General features: G+C 42.2%; 3 protein-coding genes across 3 annotated transcripts; 1 reads left to right on the top strand and 2 right to left on the bottom strand.

Moving 5' to 3' along the window:
• The first annotated feature begins 630 nt into the window (after positions 1-630).
• On the top strand, positions 631-5659 carry rab39bb (RAB39B, member RAS oncogene family b). The gene is made up of 4 exons (XM_079295167.1): positions 631-974; positions 2284-2548; positions 5032-5212; positions 5344-5659. Exons 2-4 carry the CDS (start codon positions 2334-2336, stop codon positions 5587-5589), a joined length of 642 nt encoding a protein of 213 aa, XP_079151293.1. The 5' UTR covers positions 631-974; positions 2284-2333; the 3' UTR covers positions 5590-5659.
• Positions 5660-9207: 3548 nt separating this feature from the next.
• vbp1 (von Hippel-Lindau binding protein 1) lies at positions 9208-11872 on the bottom strand. Its single transcript, XM_079295076.1, has 6 exons — positions 11740-11872; positions 10889-11013; positions 10545-10611; positions 10359-10457; positions 10135-10273; positions 9208-9847 (listed from the first exon to the last, which is right to left on the bottom strand). Exons 1-6 carry the CDS (start codon positions 11818-11820, stop codon positions 9771-9773), a joined length of 588 nt encoding a protein of 195 aa, XP_079151202.1. The 5' UTR covers positions 11821-11872; the 3' UTR covers positions 9208-9770.
• A 2256-nt stretch (positions 11873-14128) lies between these two features.
• On the bottom strand, positions 14129-16595 carry LOC306796763 (uncharacterized protein; the record flags this gene model as incomplete). The annotated part of the gene is made up of 5 exons (XM_079295832.1): positions 16566-16595; positions 15015-15070; positions 14519-14869; positions 14252-14337; positions 14129-14134 (listed from the first exon to the last, which is right to left on the bottom strand). Exons 2-5 carry the CDS (start codon positions 15061-15063, stop codon positions 14129-14131), a joined length of 492 nt encoding a protein of 163 aa, XP_079151958.1. The 5' UTR covers positions 15064-15070; positions 16566-16595.
• Positions 16596-20102: the final 3507 nt, after the last annotated feature.

Consider the following 20102-nt stretch of genomic DNA (forward strand, 5'->3'; position numbering starts at 1 on the left):
CTTTCTGAAGACAGCTGACCCCTCACGAGTGTAGAAAACACAACAAAAGCAACTAAGGTCAAGAGCTGCGTGTGGAAAAAAACTACACCTCCCATGGCTGCAGCTCGTCCATTTCCGGGTCTGCGCACTGACGAGTGCGCACATGGACGGCGCACTGGCGCAGTGAGTGTGCAGCTTCCTCTTGCACTGAATAAACAAACAAACAAACATGGTATTAATAAAATACAAAATAAAAAACACATTTCCCTAGAGTGTCTGTTTTTCTAATGTATGATATTTAAACGTGTGGTTACTTGTACTCATACAGCAGGAATTTCTACTTTTTATTATATTATTAACAAAATCTAATAAGAATAAAACCACCCACAATATTCTCCTTATTACTTTAGAGTAATGTGTCTGTTGTTGTGTTCACTAGACTCTATTCTAAGGTTGCCCGTGGTCGTTTTTCTTCAGTGTTGCGCCTCTCCACTGTGCTTTACGGTAGTGGTACTGATGCGGGATGAGTCAGGCGATATGATGATGCTGCTGCTGCTCCTGCTGCCATTTCATCAGCAGCGAAACCCTATAAACACACCGCCAAACACAGAAGTGATACCGCGGGATTCCCCCCTCCCTTCTCTCTGACAGCGAGCCTCCTGCATTCAGAAACGCATCCGCGTGTCTCGGGAGAGGAAACTGGTTTTCGTCGTGGCTCCGGGTGAACGCGCAAGATCCGGTTTTTCCATTTTATTTGCACCTGCTTTGAATGCGTTTTGCCGTTCAGCTCTCGGTCGGGCCCTGACAGCAACAAGGAAATCAGCCCACGGCCCTGCTGTGCTCCAGCGTCCGTCTCAACACCGAGGCTCCCGAGGACCAGGATCCAGACAGACTCGTCGGTGCCATGGAGCGCACGCCGGCCTGGTCCTGAACGGCGCGAGGAAAACAGAATAAAGAGAGCAACCATTCCGGCCTAAACTCCACTCCTGCTCCAAGTAGGCTGTTTTTATTTGAACCATTCACTGTCTGTAAGACATGCATCATGTCACGAGCGTTCGGTCTATTCTTCTTTCAGCCATGGTGCACCGGGCTAATAATAACCTGCAGTAGAAAACAATCTCTGCTGTATGACGTTTTAGAAAGCGTCTGGATTCCATCTTGATTTAGACTCTCCATCAGATTTTCATTCAAGCAGAAACTAAAAAAGAAACATTTCGGAGCAAGAGATCATAAAGCCTCACGAGGATGCATATGACAGTCTTTTTGGCGTGTAAATGCACGTGATATGCGATATGCATCCGGTGTGAGAGCCCACAAGGCTGCGATTCACCGGGGATTCGGCCACGAATGTTTGCATACCGACCGAGCGGCGCAACCCGACTCCGCGGAGGGTGTGATGGGAGGCGGCATGTGTCTGGCTCCCTGCCCGCCGGATGATGGCCTGGTCAGGGAGTACTGCAAATACAATATGTCCTCAAAAGATCATCCTCGACCACAAAGCCCACGAAATAACAAGAATACATGGCGATTAAAAACAGAGAATGTATCAGAATTATCAGCTCAATAAAGTATCTGAAGCATGACACAGAACTGCTTTCCCAGTTATAGAATATTTTATTGTTCTGTTATCCGAAACAAAATACACGTACTTTTATATACTTTGTATACTACTGGGTATAGTACTGCTTCATATCATATAAACCATTTTAAATATATGTATGGATTTTGAGATGTAGTATAAGTATAAAGTAGTTCAGTAACTGAATCAAGGGAGAGTAAGTCCAGGAGTGTTATTGTTTTAAAATGACTGTTCAGTGTTTGCATTCAATCATATCAGCACAGTCCTTAATGTTACAGACAGATTGAAGTTATTCGTGGTACTTTTACAAAGAATACCACGACTTTAGGAGAGTAGAAGCCTCGTGACGCCAGCGAAGAACATACGATTCGGGTGGAACTTTCCACAGATGGGTCTACGTATCACTGCTTATGTTGGGTTCTAAGGAGAAAGGGTTCCAGGAACCAAAAAGGGGTTTGTGGGCAAGAAGAACACTGGTTCTAGTTGCATCTTTATTTCTAAAAGTGCAGTATACTGCAGTAAAATGAGTAGTAGATGTAGTTAGTTGTATTATTATTACAGATTACAGATATTACAGAAGAAACACTCGTATGAATCAAGATACATTGCAATCATAATTTACGAGTATAAAGTATTATTGCTGCAGTTGTCAAACATTAGGAATATCGTGGACATATTTTGAGGGATAATCGAATGTTCTCTCTTTCTCTCGCTCTAACGCACAGACGGACGGACGGACGCACCGGTGAGCGCGACAGACGGGCGAAGCCAAGTCATGGAGGCGATATGGCTCTATCAGTTCCGGCTGATCGTCATCGGGGACTCCACGGTGGGCAAGTCCTGTCTGATCCGGCGGTTCACGGAGGGCCGCTTCACCCAGGTGTCGGACCCCACCGTCGGCGTGGACTTCTTCTCCCGCCTGGTGGAGATCGAGCCGGGCAAGCGGATCAAGCTGCAGATCTGGGACACCGCGGGTCAGGAGCGCTTCAGGTGAGAGCGGCTGTGTGTAGCATAAGGAAAGCACCTCAAAGTTGTCCTCAATACGTTGTAATATTTCAACATAAACATATCGTGACAACGTGAGAAAGATAAAGACAAATTCTGATTCATTAATTAAATGTGATTCATTTGGCATGGGAGTTTACAGATACAACTTCCTACTTTGCAACACTTTTAAATCACAGACTGACGTAAAGTGACGATGAAACAAGTAAGAAAGAGTTCGAGTTTCTCAAACTGATCCAGCAGAGCAGTCACAGACATATCCGTCACAGCGACAGGTGATCTCTGGGAAACACAGTGCGGTATGAAAACCACAAAATGACCAAAAACAAGGAACTTAGAAATATAGAAACCGAAAGAGTCATCCGAGGCGAAGCGGTCCACCGTGTCTGGTGGGTGTTTAACTGGAAGAGAGTTGCTTTTACAGAACTGAGAAACGGGCGAGCGTCCTTCAGGGGGAGCTGACCTCTGACCTCTCTGCTGAAGCAAACGAATTATTTCTAAAAATCACATGATTACAAGATTAGATATCTGATTCAGACCTAACACCAGACACACATTGTGTAAAATAAAGTATTATAGTACGTCTATCAATAAAGACACCTACGTTCTATTTCTTAAAAAGACGTTAATGTTCGGGAATGCTTGGAGTTGAACGACGTAGCCCGGAGGTCTCACAGCGTGAATTGCTACCTGACTAACTTGTTTGCCTGCAAAAAAAAGACAGTTATTCAAATGAGATTTGAAGTTGACACAAGTCCAGAAAATGACCAGAGGGCTTGTGTCTGACAACATAAACACAGGAAAGTGCTCTTAAGAGAGGAAATTAGCAAGAGCACATTTGAATGACACATGAAGCAGCTTTGGTTTTATGTCACACTGTCGATGCAGAGCTATTCTGGGATCTCTGCGAGCTCGCGTATGCAGACGCCGTGCACCAATAAGGAGGATAACGGTGTAATTTGATCCACTCTGATAGGTGCAAAGTTATGGAATGAAATGCGGTCTGTGTGTGAAATCATTCCTCATTCACTGCATGTTCTGTGTTTACTGTCCACCATTTCAGTTGAGTGTGGAGATTTATGCTCCACTTCCCTGAACAAATAAATGAAAACGTGTCCATGGTGGGTTAGGGTTAGCAAAAGCAATTGACACATTCTCTAAGTCCCGCCCCTCGAACACAGACTGGCCAATCGTAGCTGTGATCTGTAGCTTTTGCTTCTATCTTTATCTTTTGAACCTGTTTTCTCTGCTGAACCCTGGATATGTAGCCTTCAAATGAATATTGTAGACCCTTCTGTCTATTTCTCTGTGAAATGGCTTTTCCAAAGATGTGATAATATTCATTGACGGCATGCAGTCAGTGACAGTGTGGGCTCCATGTAAATGTAGACAAAATATGACAAATAACTGACAAAACAAGTAAAAGAAAGAAACAATTCCGCATCAGTGTGTAGAGGGTTAAAATATAACACAACCAGAATGATGTACGTCTAATGGCACACACAAGTTTTAGTTTAAGTGAAGTTTTTAACTTAAACGTGTGTGTGATTAGTTCAGTTTTAAGCTCCCACACGATACCCTTTCACTGCATTTCTACATATTTTGGATTTGATGCTATGAATAAGTGGACAGCCTCTGTTCCTCATATTCCGTGTTGAAAACACAGATCTCATCTCAGTCATTGTTGTTTCATACGTCCACGAATATACACACATACATGCGCTGCAAAAAGCAAAATCTAAGTGAGATGAAATATCTTAAACCAAGGCAACACATGCTTGTTTTTTGTCTGACAAGATGTTTCTTCTTACCAGGCAGTTTTTATGTTCCAGCATTTCACTTGTTTCAGTCCTAAATCATCGTATTTTCACAGTCGTATACTTCAACAGTTTAACTACAGAAATGATGTGTAAAAGGGTGATACAAAATGAGATAAGTTATTTAAATAACACTTTCCTTGCTCTGTCCTGTTATATATTTTGTCATTTAAATCATCAAAATAAGCAAAACTGGTCCCAATAGCTGGCAGAATGATCGAGATGATCAGCTGTCTCATACGTCTTCTCTCCATCTCATTTGTTCCACCTTCTCAGCTCCGTCACGCGACACCTCCACCACTTCTGCTTCTTTCTTTCACACGTCTTGTCAGATTCTCCCTGTGAATATCTCCTCTGGATTTGTCTCGTCATGCCTTTCACTGAATGTGTCACAGCTATCATGCTCTAGATCCTGAACAGAGATAATGGTCTTTGCACAAACCCCAAGAGCCAACCGTTAATCTGTGTGTGTCTGCTGTAAACTGCGAGATCTGCTCATTTTCAGGTTGAAATTTGTATTTTGGGTTTCTACTAGAACATGTTTGTCCGTCTGAAACGCTCAGTTTTAGCGCCTGAGCTACACTTCACAATGAATCACTTACACATTCATTGAACTCTTTACCTTCCCCTCCATCCTTGCACCCTGTGCAGGTCCATCACCAGGGCTTACTACCGTAACTCGGTGGGCGGGCTCCTCCTGTTCGACATCACCAACCGCCGCTCCTTCCAGAACGTCCACGACTGGCTGGAGGAGGCTCGGAGCCACGTCCAGCCCCACAGCATCGTCTTCCTGTTGGTGGGCCACAAGTGTGACCTGGAGGCCCAGCGCCAGGTGTGTGAAATCTGGATTTGAGTCTCCAGAGGTTCTTTTGTAATTCTCAGAGGGTGTGTTACATCGACTAACTCTTGACCGTCCAGCTCCCACACGGGGAAGTTTCATCTCATCTCATTTTGGTCTTCCAGGTGACCCGCCAGGAAGCAGAGAAGCTCGCGGGGGCTTACGGGATGCGCTACGTCGAGACGTCGGCCCGCGACGCCATCAACGTGGAGCACGCCTTCACCGAGCTGACCAGGGACATCTTCGCCCTGGTGCGGTCCGGCGACATCACAATCCAGGAGGGCTGGGAAGGCGTGAAGAGCGGGTTCGTCCCCAATGTTGTTCACTCCTCGGAGGAAGTGACCAAGAGCGACCGCCGCTGTCTGTGTTGATCTGGGAAGAGTTTTGGGACTGAAGGCGAACAAGGGGGGAGGGATCCAGGAAGGATTCAGAGGAGAGGAGCTGACGGACTGCAGGAGTCAGCCCTCTGCTGTTCTCTGTTCAGACCGGATACAGAAGGGGCTGTTTGAGGACTTTCCATGAAGGAAGAAGATGCGGACGGACACCTTGAACATGGGTGGACACCTGAAGGGTTGTGCCCATTTCTGTATACCTTTTATTTCTCGGAGAGGAAGGATCACAGATGCTCATTTACTTGCGAGGGCTCCCATGATTCAGTTCCTTTAGTTTTGGGCTTCCTGCTTGGAAATCCCTCCCTGAACGTCTTAGAAAGAGGATCCATTTTGGTTTCTTGCCAATCATCAATACAAACTCCAGACTAATCTGTCTTTCTCCCATCACCTCGCATCCCACTCGTTCTTAATCCTCTCCTCCAATATGCAATTACATGATCACATACCAAACGATCACAGTTTACGTTGGTTCTAGCACATATTTGGAAAAAGGTTACGTCGGCGCCCTCGTTAAGAGTCGCGATTCTCTTGTGCCGACGTTCCACCGTCAGAGGTCAATGGAGGAGTCCAGGAGGTCCTGCAACAAACATCGTCACTCACCCAGGTCCTGATCGAGAGAAGAGAGAACGTGTACAGCTTAACTGACCGAGGTGGACTCGTTGGACTCGCTGTCTGCCTTTAACTGGGGACTTGTTAAGGTGGACTAAACGGAGGGTTGGAGCCAGAAAGCACCGTAACAGCCAAGTCCATCTTCACTGCGGAGCCTCATTTGGGACTTTTGAAGATGCACACGGTGGAGATTCTTGAAAGCAAAGACCAGACCACCACGGACTCAACTACAGAACAATTATTATAATTATCGACAATGCACGGATGATGTAATCGCGCAAAGGAAGTCCAACTGGCCGACATCAAATCAAGCCAACACAGACACGGAGAAACAGAGCTCAACATCATGATGCAACATCATTTGACACCTCTCGAAAACGACTCCACACTGAAGCTGAACATTATAACCAGACAGACTTATTGTGCCGAAGAAGATGAGCAAACCTTTGCGTCGCCAATGGAGATTCACATGTGTGACTAAATCGTAACACGGCTTCAAACTCAACTCTCTGTCCGTTGTGGTTCTGTGTGAATTGATCTTCTCAGTCGGTTGTATTTGATGTCAGGCCAGTAGCTGACGTTTCCTTAAATACCAAGTAAAACCCGTGACTCACGCCGTTACATGATGTTATATAAAAGAGTTCTCATGTGCGTTGGCAGGCTGATTACACCAGTAATCTACTCACATTCAAACTACATATTCTCATGAGATTAGCTCTGGACCAAATATATTCATGTTTTATGTTTACATCAACCGACATACTCGGCCATATTTTCACCGACAAAGAACAGAGATTCTCATCATTGTAAGCAATTAAATGCACCGTCTCTACCTGACAACCTGCTTCTGGCTTGACTGGCGTCACATTACTCATCCAAATCTCACCAACAGAGCAAATAAGCTTATTTCCCAAAACGTTGGACTATCGACTGTCTCTCTTCTGAAATGTATGTTTCTGTCTGTGGCTAACGAGCTGGTTCACCCGCCAAAATAATCTGGAGCCCACATTTCATTCCAGTAATCCGATGATATAGAATCGGGCTCAGTTGAAACTATTAGTTTGAATATTGAAAGAAAATTGCACATGCAGCACCTCATGGCTCCCTTTCCTTTGATTTAGCTCACAGAGATTGTTTAAAGGGGATGAAGTTTGACATCGAACGCATGCATCTGTTGGGCAACAGCTGTTCCTGCCCTCACAGGAGCAACGACGATGTTTCACTTCTCTTCAACCCTCTGAGCTGTACAGACTGAACATCAGCGTCTTTAACCCTGCCGGGTTGCAGCAGACAGCCTCTCTTCCTCTGCTCTAGTTATCGCTCAACAAACTGAAATGTACTAAAAAAAATGAATAAAACGTGACTGGAAAAATACTCATTCTCACCGTTTATCTGTTTTATTACACACGGTTGTGTCTGTGAAGTAGTTGAGAGGAAGGATGTTAGGAATAACCCTAATATTATTATCGCTAAATAGATTTAAAAACGGATACTTGAGAGAATTTTTAGACTAGTTGACGACTTGTTTTAAACATTTTTGTCAAGGAAACTTTTAGATCTTGCTCCAAAACTGTCTATGACAGTTTTCATTTCTGAGTAATAGTGTAAAGTTAACAGAGTAACACAAACAAGTTCTGTATTGGAGATAAACCGGAGAGAATCCTAGAGAAAGAGAAAGACTCTCAGGTGACCATGGACCCACCTGAAGGGTCCTGCTCTGCAGGAGGGAATCGCTGTCCTCTGTAGACCTCTACCTGGACCTCAAGACCACCGAGAACGTGTGCGAGGAGCCTGTGCTGACAGACCTGCTGAAGCAGTTCTGAGGTCGCGGCCTTCATCCGGTCTTTGCAGGTCCTGGACTTCGTTTTTAATCGCACCCATCTCATGAAGCAGCTGCAGGAGGAGGAGGAGGAGGAGGAGGAGGAGGAGGAGGAGGAGGCTCAGTGGTCCCGGTGTGGCTTCACAGTTTGTGCTCGCGTCGTCGTGGATTTCCTCACACTCCCAACATGGACAATAAACAGGTTGAAATGTATTCTTGATGCCTAAACTTCTTAAATTAAGAGTTAAAAGGCAGATGTATCATAGAATTGGCATAGAATATGTTTCTGTAATATAAGCTGTTTATAAAGTTATGTTAAGTTAAAAGTATCTTACTGGACAGGTGGACAAACTTGTTCTAATATGTTCTTGACTGAACACTTTGTTGTTAAAAGAATATTTACACATCCAATCAAATGACATATTATTTAAGATAGAATTGTGTTGCCAAAACCAAACAAATCTCGTCATTACGTCAATGCCTCGCTGTCTAAAAAGCAACAAAATGCCTTTGAAAGGTTGTTTTCTTTCTCTAGCATCACCACACGATGCTTTTATGTGCGGCACGCTTCGCTGTAGTTCCACACATCACCACCGGGCAGCAGCACCGAGAACACCAACCTCTGCAAACTACAACCAGTCAGCTCAGAGAAGCAGCTTTCTGCTTAAACTCAGTTAAAATGCCTTAAAGTGTTTCCTCTACACGCTGCTTGTTCAGGCTTCTCTTTACAAAGATTGACGATGACGAGGTGGAGGAGAGGAACACGGCCTCTTTTTAGGGGAACGTTAAAGACGAAGCGCCAGGACAGAGAAGAAGAGGGAAGAACAGACTCTTTTAACCGTCAATGGAAAAATGGACCACAAATGTCACAGAAATAATGTATTTCATATTTGATGTCCCTAAAAACAAGACATTTTTAATGTTAATCCATCAAAAATAGACAAATTTAAAAGGGGATTTCTATATAATATATATATATTGTAATTGTAGGAATTTAGTCTATTTACAGAGCAATTGTAGTCCTCCGTACCAAACATCTACTGTAAATAAATCTTACGTATCGTTTACTCTCGACAGTCAAAAAGAAATGAAATCAGACTTTCAAACTGCTTTTCTAACCCGAGTCGTCGCCAGAAGAATAAAACACAGATCACCACGTCAACGTCTCGTCTCTTTGCCCAAATGTTCTGTTTACTTCATTCATTGTTTAATGAGTACAGTGAGAGACAAATAAATACAGACAGAAGAGCGGCGAGGAGGAGGATGATGAAGAGGAGGCTGTGGAGCAACACCACCGTCACAAAGGCCCGACTGGTCTGATTCTGTATTCTTCTGTCGTCCTACAAGCATGATTCTACCGAGTGTGACCGGGACTCACCGCCTTTCAACAACTAAAGAAGTCTCGTATGTGTGAACGGTGTTGCCGGTCAGTGAGGAGGAAAGAAAAGGCGACGAGAGAGAACCCTCACTCAGAAGCTTCCAAAGATAAATCATGAAAAAGAAAACAAAAAATGTCCGTGTTGCCTCTGGTTTTTTGTTATTTTTTACTTGAAAAAAATACTTTAAACAAATCAACAGAAACACAGAGAGGAGAGTTCCACTTCACAGAGGACACGTTCATTTCTAACGACCCTCTGATCTCCGGGTGAAACATACACATGACTTGGGCTGCTTTCTTTATTTGATAAAGGAGAAGATGCTGAGCAGAGAGATGTGTGTGTGTGTGATGGTATTAAGACTTGTCTGCTAATTTGAGGATGTTCTCTTTGCTCCGTCTCTTCACGTCCCAGTTGTAGACTCGTGCCATGTCTGAGGGGAGCAGCGAGTTAAAGGAAAAACTCTTTCACATCTTTAGAGACGGGTGTATCGGAGCTGGACGTGTGCAGTTATTAAGAGTAGCGCTGACTCAGGCACGATATCTAAACTGTAGGTGTATAACCAGCAATTATCTGAGATTATTTCATATATCTCACAAAATAAAATTTGTAATCAAACATAGTTTTCGTCCAGGAGACCGCCGTTTGCATCACTGTGGAAAACAAGAATAAAAACACCTGCAACAACAGACCCGAGCTGCCTGCACTGTGGAAGGATACTGACTTCGGTGGTGGTGAACTGGTCTCGCAGGAAGTCCAGGTCGTCCTCGAGAGTCTCCAGGTTACGAGACGCCGTGGTCAGGTTCTTCTCTAGCAGCGCCTGGGCTTCGTCTATGTCGTACTCTAACATGACGTTCGCCTGTTCATCGGGAGGAGGATGAGAAGTCATTGCTCAAATGCTCGTTTTGTTTCGTGAATAAAACTTTAACGTGAGCTCTGCTCACCCCCAGCCATAGGCAGACTTTGTCGGTGGGCGGCACCGAGGCCTTGCAGTAAACGTTGTCTGCCAACATGAAGTGTGTCTGCATGGGCGCCGTGGTCTCCTGAGGAAAACAACAACGGTTAAAATACAACCAGTTAAGATAAATCCCGAAGATTAAAGACTTAAAGTCTACACAGACGATACACACCTTCTTCTTCTGCATGTGTCGGAGGATTTCTAGCGTCTGTGTGATTTGTGGGATCTGGCTTTTCAACCTGAACAGAGAGAAATAAAACATTTCAGCAAGAAGCAACAACGGCTTTAATCAAGTTATTACAATGTTATAATGTGGATTGCATTTCTGTTTAATAAAACGTTAAAGCTAACAACTACCGGCCTCTCATGACACTCATGACAGAACAATGCACAAGACGATTCTCCTTTCACTGGTGAGAAAGCCCTTCTGCTCACGTTAGATTTAAGCACTAATCAGTCCTCCAATAAGAAACAAAACTGTCTCGTGTCACAGACGTGTCTTTCGGTCGGTGTTACCTGAGTTTCTTCTGCGACAGGTTGAGCTCCATGTACTTATATTTCTGGTACTGTTCGTCCAGCTTCCTCAGCGCCGAGTCTGCCGTCTCGTTGCCCGGCTGCTTCAAAAATGAGTCGACATCCTCCTGAAGAGAGAGAGAGCGAGAGACAGAGAGAGGCAGAAGAGAGAGACAGAGATTACATTTTCTGAAATGTACAACACTGACTTTTGGTGATTTGGGATAAATCTACAGACGCAAATAAACACCTACATGTTTATTCCTTTTTTTTTTTCCAAGTATGAAAGATGACATGTTATGGAAGCAAAATAGCCCAACATCTAAAAATTCACCAGAGCATAAAATACAATGTTTTTGCCTTTTAAGTACATTTTACTGATATACTTAACTACGTATTTTTACTGAAGGTTTGACTGACTTAAGTCCTTTTCCTCGTAGTTAATTATTGTCAATGTGTTGAGTATCTGAACACTTCTTCTACAGTATTAATATCAGCAGTGAACGGAGGAGATTGGAGGCATCTAAACGCTATTATTGAAAGAGATGCATTAACAGAGCAGCTAACAGGCTAACGTGTACCGAACTACAATGCTTTAAAAAGCCCAAAGAAGAAAACAAAGTACAGTGAAAATGAGAAGCAGCTGGCACACAGACAGTTATGTCCATAGATGGAGGCGAGGAGCCGCCCAGCCTGCACACACACCAGGATTAGCTCTCATGCTAACTGAGCTAACTAGCTCGTAGCCAGCATGACGCGCTGGCTACAAGTAGCATACACGTCTGTTTTTAACGGTCTAGCCTATTTGTGGACTTCTTATGATAAAAACAATATTGATGTCATTCTTTACGCACCACAAACACGGCTTCGGGGATCCCGAGGTGCTTCCTCTTTGTCGCCTGAACGGCATTGCTGTTGTCTATGGTCGCCGCCATCTTGGAGAGAGAAGCTAACGCCTTCCTGCCTCTTCCTTCCTTACGTCCAACCGTCTCAGGAGCAGCGTGTAGGCTCGCCTGACCTCTAGTGGCGAGGTGCGGCAACTGCTTTTAGTGCTACTTCCGGTTCTAGTGGTCGAAGGGGTTTTAAAGAATTATTTTCATTCTCTATTGATATTAGATGATACATAAAAGCCCCAAACATTTGTAGGCAAGACTGATTTTTATTTGTTATTTATATTATTGTAATTGTATCTGCTACCATATAGGTGGACGGGTGATTTGCTGATAGGGTGACATTAGTATGTTTTGTTGTGTAAAGAAATTTCTGAGGACGGCTGCCCTCTAGTGGCGACAGGCGACAACTGCTGCTGGTGCTACTTCCGGTTCTGGTGGTCGAAGGGGTTTTAAACAATTATTTTAACATTCTATTAGTATTAGTTGATATATACAAGACCAAATATATTTGTAGGCTAAACGGATTTTTTTTTTAAATTTAATTTTATATATATATATATATATATATATATATATATATATATATAGTTGCAGCCTAGTGGCGACAGCCTGCAAACTGCTTTTAGGGCTACTTCCGGTTCTAGTGGTCGAAAGAGTTTTAAAGAATTATTTTCATTCTCTATTGATATTAGATGATACATGAAAGCCCCAAACATTTGTAGGCAAGACTGATTTTTATTTGTTATTTATATTATTGTAATTGTCTCTGCTACCATATAGGTGGACGGGTGATTTGCTGATAGGGTGACATTAGTATGTTTTGTTGTGTAAAGAAATGTATGAGGACGGCTGCCCTCTAGTGGCGACAGGCTACAACTGCTGCTGGTGCTACTTCCGGTTCTGGTGGTCGAAGGGGTTTTAAACAATTATTTTAACATTCTATTAGTATTTGTTGATATATACAAGACCAAATATATTTGTAGGCTAAACGGATTTTTTTTAATTTTTTTTTAATTTTATATATATATATATATATGTATATAGTTGCAGCCTAGTGGCGACAGCCTGCAAACTGCTTTTAGGGCTACTTCCGGTTCTAGTGGTCGAAAGAGTTTTAAAGAATTATTTTCATTCTCTATTAATATTAGATGATACATAAAAGCCCCAAAAATTTTTAGGCAAGACGGATTTTTATTTGTTATTTATATTATTGAAATTGTCTTTGCTACCATATAGGTGGACGGGTGATTTGCTGATAGGGTGATATTAGTATGTTTTGTTGTGTAAAGAAATTTCTGAAGACGGCTGCCCTCTAGTGGCGAAAGGCTACAACTGCTGCTGGTGCTACTTCCAGTTCTAGCGGTCGAAGGGGTTTTAAATAATTATTTAAATTTTCTATTCCTATTAGTTGATACATACAAGACCAAATATATTTGATGCTAAACGGATTATTTGTATTTTTTTTTATTTTATATATATAGTTGCAGCCTAGTGGCGACAGCCTGCAAACTGCTTTTAGGGCTACTTCCGGTTCTAGTGATCGAAGGGGTTTTAAAGAATTATTTTCATTCTCTATTCATATTAGTCGATACATACACGCTCAAAACAATTGTAGGCAAGGCTGATTCATTAAACAAATATATATTAATTTAATTGTCTCTGCTACCATGTGGGTGGACGGGTGATTTGCTGATAGGGTGATATTAGTATGTTTTGTTGTGTAAATACATTTCTGAGGACGGCTGCCCTCTAGTGGCGACAGGCTACAACTGCTGCTGGTGCTACTTCCGGGTCTAGCGGTCGAGGGGGTTTTAAAGAATTATTTTCATTCTCTATTAATATTAGATACATAAAAGCCCCAAACAGTCTGCTGGTAAAACAATATAAAGGTTCATTTAATAGCATTAATACATATGAGATTGACTTTAAAATATATACAATGAAATAATGACAGCAAATAACAGCTAACTGTAACAAACAAACATAAAAGATGAAGTCATGCTCCTCAGCAGTATTTCAATGAAAATAACAGACTGATGGTTTCAGATCTAAGATGTAGATGACAGTAATGAACTGATGAAGAGTCCGATCAGAGTAATGAACCAGAGCTCTGATTCCTTTGTCGTCTATCCAGCTCTGAGGTCACACTGCTGGACAGACAGTGATGAAGAGGAGGATGAAGGACGAGATGAAGACCATAGATAACTCCTCTCACTGCGCTACGACCAGCTGTGACTGAGCAGCTCATTCAGACATCAGATCATCACAACGAGACCTTCAGACGCTACTTTGGACCCCCGACCTGAGAGAGCTAGAATCATCTTCGTCTATAAGGAGAGAATCATTGGATCTAGTTCTATAGGCAGAGAGGAAATCATTTATCCTTTCTACACAGACAGCGATAAACTTGCAGCAGAGTTACTGCTGCTATCAGTCCCAGTACACAGTAGAGGAGTGTCCATCCTGGACTCACTGGTTGTGATGGACTTCCTGTCATTGAAGCATCTCTTCCTCCACTTGTTGTGTTGTGCGTCTCAGGTTTGGGCCGATCCCTCTCTACTGTAAAGAGACCAAACAAGTCTGAGTCGTTCATGAGAAGAAACAACATCTCACTACAACACAAACTAAACGTCCCCAACAGATGAAACTGAAACATATTTCACAGATCCTGTAAGAAGGAAGTGTAACGACAACAATCAGGTTCTTTTTAGTCCAGGAAACTTCTACTGAATCAACTCACCTGTGACGTTGAGGTGACATTTCTTTGATCTCTCATCATCACCTGTGATGACATCACACTGGTAAAGACCTGAGTCAGCAGTCCTGAGTCTGGACATGTGGAGTCTGAGTCGTCCTTCTCTGAGGACGTCTTTGTCAAACTGGACTCGTCCTGCAAACCGTTCATGCTGAGACTCTGGAACCTCGACACCTTCATGAAGATGAAACAGGATGAAGGGTCTGACATCAGTCAACATCAGGCAGTAGATATTAAGGGACTTGTCTGTTCTGGTGGTGAAGGTCCATTCCAGAGTGATGTTGTGGTTCTCCTCTGCCTGATAGGAGCTCTGTGTCACATTCACTACTAATGATGCTGTTGAGGAGACAGAGAGGGAGAGTGAGGAGCAGACAAACAGCTTTAACATGAGAGCCTTTAAACTGCATCTCCAGATGTTTCTGTGGAGTGTTTAGTGATGCTTCAGAGCTGCAGTGCTTTAAACATACAAAAGTCAACTCACCACAGACACAGGAGGTCAGGATGAAGAGCAGCAGGATGCAGCAGGTCATCTCCTCCCTGTGAGAGGAGACAGAGGTGAAGAGTCACCAACACATCACATCAAGGTGTTGGAGGTCCACATCTACAGTCTGTCTCTACATCACAACACTCCTTTGTGTTCATCATCCTGCTCACTACACACAACTGATGACACAAAGCCTTGATGCCAATGCAGCGTCAATGTGAACTACAACCACAGCTAAAGCTGGTTTCCCTCCAGACGTTTCATTCACAGTCAAATAAAACAAGTATAAGCTGCAGTAATATGTTTCAAGACAGCGCCAGATGTTCAACACGACAGGAAACAGTCAACAAGTGTCGATACAACACTACAAGCTGTGGAAAGACCCGCCCTGCTCTGACTTTAGCAGCAAGTAGTCAAATAGAGGCAGAGTGGACGTGTCTGTCGTATGATATGTGCTCAAGTTTTCAGGCGCTCAGACTAGTTGTTCTCGTTTATTCACTCGTCTCACTTTCCCTTCATGATGTGTTCCAGAGTTAGTTTCACATCTGCCAATTTCACTGCAACTCAACTATGCAGGAACGATTAACCACAAGGACTCTGGCACTGACACTGCTGGCAACTTCCCCAATCTGATGCATGAACGCTCACTTCTGGTTTCTCCCTTCGGACCATGTTTCTCAAAGAGTTCTCTCATGTTTCCTCCAACATATCAAGCTTCTTATTGTCATCAATCAAGCACACTATGAACATCTATGTGCCAACATTTATAACAAATACCACACAGTGAACACACACAAAATCATGCTGTTGTTGAAAAGTGTAATTTCAATAATACAGCTGTTTTTAATGGGTCAGGTTTTATTCTGATGTGTCTTCAATGCATCACATCTTTTTAACTGTTCTTCACTGAATGAACCACCATGTTATTACCATGAACATCTTGTCTAATACATCGATCCTCATCATAAATCTGTACAATAATACACGGAAGTGATCATAACTTTATTTTACCGCAGCATTCACTCCAGGTATCGGTATCTAAACCTGAACAACAGTACCATACCACTCTTGGGATAGGTACCTACCTCTAAACAACAGTAGCATACCATGGAAGCGTCACTGCCTCAGAGACTGAATCAAAATAGCATTAAGAGTGAAACGCTGAATTGCATGAACTCACACATGAATGAAACCATTAAAAGAGGACTTGACTGCAGTGTCTGGCAAAATAAACAAACAAAATAAACAACACAATGTTCTGAACTTCTGGAAAGTTCTATGACATCCTGGATGAACAAACGTAAAAGAAGCTTTGGGTGTGCAACTGTGGGTTCGCATGTGCCTCACACATATTAACATGCAAGTCTTTACAAAAAGCTCATACAACAATACCATACAGTGTAAATCAACAGACTATGTGATGAGCTGATCACGTTAGGTGAAGAAATGAAGCTAAGACAATGGACCACAATGGACTAACGTTCAACAATGAAATGAGTTTGATGTTAATGTTGCTCCGGTGATAACACACGTTACCGTTAGCGTTACCTCAACTGTTCATCGTCTTGAACACACGTCGGTGATTTCTGGTCCGCTCTCCCTTTTGGTAATCGTCCCGTTTGCGGTCCTACAGTTGGTTCAATAAGAGCACAAGTAAACACAAGTTAGGTTACTAACATTACATCTTAACACTGTAATTGGTGATCAACCTTATTTATGTTAACTTAACTTGCTATGCTGTCAGCTAGCTAACCTTTCTAAGGCTACTTGAGCTCGAGCTAGCTGACGTCACAGAGCTAACGTTAGCTCCACCAATATTAGCAACCTAATGTAATGAGACCAAGTGAAACATTATTTGAGATGTCAACAGTTCAATCATCATGAAGACAAAACAATAATGGAGACTTTGAATTTCGGGTGATAAGCTTCACGCTAGCTTGGCTCCTCAGTTGATCTCCACATGGAATATACTCAGAAGGACGAACTGAAGCTGTTGTGTCCAAAGTCACGTTCAGGAGCAGTCTGTCACTCTTCTCACTCAAAAATGACTTTTAGGCAATGAGCAGTTTCAATAATAAAAAATATTCTATCGTCTTTACAGACACATTAACCTACAATAGACAGTACGATGTAGATGGATTCTGATTCACTGAACTTGTACAGAGAAGCGTATTTCCACCACTTCACAGAAAATACTGTATCGTGCTTATAAATTACAGTAGTCTGCTGCTATTGTTAATTGACGGCATTAACTGTTAATTTACGGCATTGACTGTTCATTTACATGCGAGGGTTGAACATTTAACTGTATGTTACAATTATTATGAAATACAGTAAGATACTGTTTTAAATCCAAAGTAAATTTACAGCAATTCATTACAGTGCACATATAAATCTGTTCAACATGATTTTTATGATAATAACACCAACATTAACACATGCATTCATTCATTACCTCGTACGTCTTCAGTCGTGCAAAAGAAATAAAGAGACAAAGTTCTCCAGTTTGTGTCTGAATTATTCTCAGCGACAAGCAGCATGCGAGGAGTCGATGTGCAGATCTGGACTGTCATTGAGGGCACTGCTCTCTTTCTATCCTGAGATGACTGATGGCACATCTCTGATAACTGATGGCATGCATGGTAGATGCATAGTAGTCAAACCAGACAAACCTGTACAGATAGATAGTTGTTGATGAACAGGTATTCTGTTAAACTCTGCACTGAAGGATGGAACCCGGGCCTCTCTGCCGCCCTCTGGCTGTGAGGTGACAGTAGCCACTACACCACCGGGCAGCCCGATTCCTCAAGTTGTCAAAATAAAATATAGAAATAAGAAACATTTTAATGTTTGACATGAAATTGATCAGATCAGAAGTCAGATGACACATGTTACAAAAAGTAAAAGTGTTCATCAGTTATATTGAAAGAGCCTGACCTGTTTACATGACCACAGCTGTAACCTGCTGACATAAAGGCTCCCTCTAGTGGTCTATATCATTAATACAGTGTTAACTCAATACAGTGAGAGAATGACGATCAACAACAGTAAATAACACGTTCAACAACAATGAAGGTCATTCATAATGTGTCCAGACCTCTCAGATGGTTCAGGTCTGTTTCCTGTTGAACTCTTTAATCCTCTTTCTCTGTTTCTTTATAACATTCTGTTTCCTTTATGTAAAACACTTTGCATTGCCTCATCAGATTATTGCTTATTTGTTATTTCCGTTCATACCTTAATGCTGCGGGATTTGCAGTACTAACATGTGTTCGTCCTCTACATTGTACTAATAATAATAATAATAAATCATAACTTTAGAGGCTCACAGTTGAAAGACAACATAGCAAATCCTGTGAAATCTGCTCTTTCACTTCTGAACCACTTTGAACCATCTTTTAAACATCACCGTGTTTTAAACGTCTTTCAAACGTTGAAATGCTCTCAGTTCAATACTTCACTTCCACCTGAGGAGCAGAAGACACATTTACAAGTCACCTCACAGTCACTGATTGTTACTCAAAACCTTTTGCAGATATTTAAATAAATTAAAGAAGACTGCAGTAAATGAATGACGTCATTTAGAAACATTTAGACACTGTTTACTGTCAGTTGTTTAATATTTTATCACAAAACAGCTCTTTTATAAAGTGGTATTTCATAACCTTCAGAATAAACGGCATTGCAAAAGGACATTAATAGACTGATTAAGAGATCGGTGTTACATTTTCTTTAGAAAACACGAAGCTTTCCTTTGGTTCCAGCTTGTTAAGCGAACACAACCCCCGCTCTCAGCACATTCCTCAACCTGATCACACAGACACTCAAGCACACTTGGTTCAAACTCCTACAAGTAAACACATTGCAACATATAATGTCCACAATTACAAGCTTCAAAACCTACATTTCCCACAACAGTAAATACAGCAAACAGTCAGTAAACTAATTCTCTTCATAAAATAATATCAACATCAACTTTACATTGATGGAAAGCAGCAGGAAACAAATCTCCTCATATAGTCTCACACATTAATTAAAATCATAACCTCCATATTTATCATACAAACAGAATCTGCAGCTCAACTCAAAGGACTTGCAGCGCGGTGCACTTCTACCTCAGAGGGAAACTATTAAAACATTCTGTTGTTGGAGAAGCGTTCCTGGTTTTGTTGCATTCAGTTTCACATCACGAGTAAATGTGCTGTGATGGTGTTCAGAGACGTGAGAGCTGCTGCGAGTTTACAAGCAAACAGTCTGCAGGTAAACAACATAAAGGTTCATTTAATAGCATTGATACATACGAGCTTGACTTTAAAACACAGACACAATGAAACAATGACAGCAAATAACAGCTAACTGCAACAAACAAACATAAAAGATGAAGTCATGCTCCTCAGCAGGATTTCAATAAAAAGAACAGACTGATGGTTTCAGATCTAAGATGAACTGATGAAGAGTCCGATCAGAGGAATGAACTGATGAAGAGTCCGATCAGAGGAATGAACTGATGAAGAGTCCGATCAGAGCAATGAACTGATGAAGAGTCCGATCACAGCAATGAACTGATGAAGAGTCCGATAAGAGGAATGAACTGATGAAGAGTCCGATCAGAGCAATGAACTGATGAAGAGTCCGATCACAGCAATGAACTGATGAAGAGTCCGATAAGAGGAATGAACTGATGAAGAGTCCGATCAGAGGAATTAACTGATGAAGAGTCCGATAAGAGGAATGAACTGATGAAGAGTCCGATCAGAGGAATGAACTGATGAAGAGTCCGATCAGAGTAATGAACTGATGAAGAGTCCGATCACAGTAATGAACTGATGAAGAGTCCGATCAGAGTAATGAACTGATGAAGAGTCCGATCAGAGGAATGAACTGATGAAGAGTCCGATCAGAGGAATGAACTGATGAAGAGTCCGATCAGAGTAATGAACTGATGAAGAGTCCGATCACAGTAATGAACTGATGAAGAGTCCGATCAGAGTAATGAACTGATGAAGAGTCCGATCAGAGGAATGAACTGATGAAGAGTCCGATCAGAGGAATGAACTGATGAAGAGTCCGATCAGAGGAATGAAC

This window comes from Melanostigma gelatinosum, assembly GCF_949748355.1.
Source record: "Melanostigma gelatinosum genome assembly, chromosome: 23".
Classification (NCBI taxonomy): domain Eukaryota; kingdom Metazoa; phylum Chordata; class Actinopteri; order Perciformes; family Zoarcidae; genus Melanostigma; species Melanostigma gelatinosum.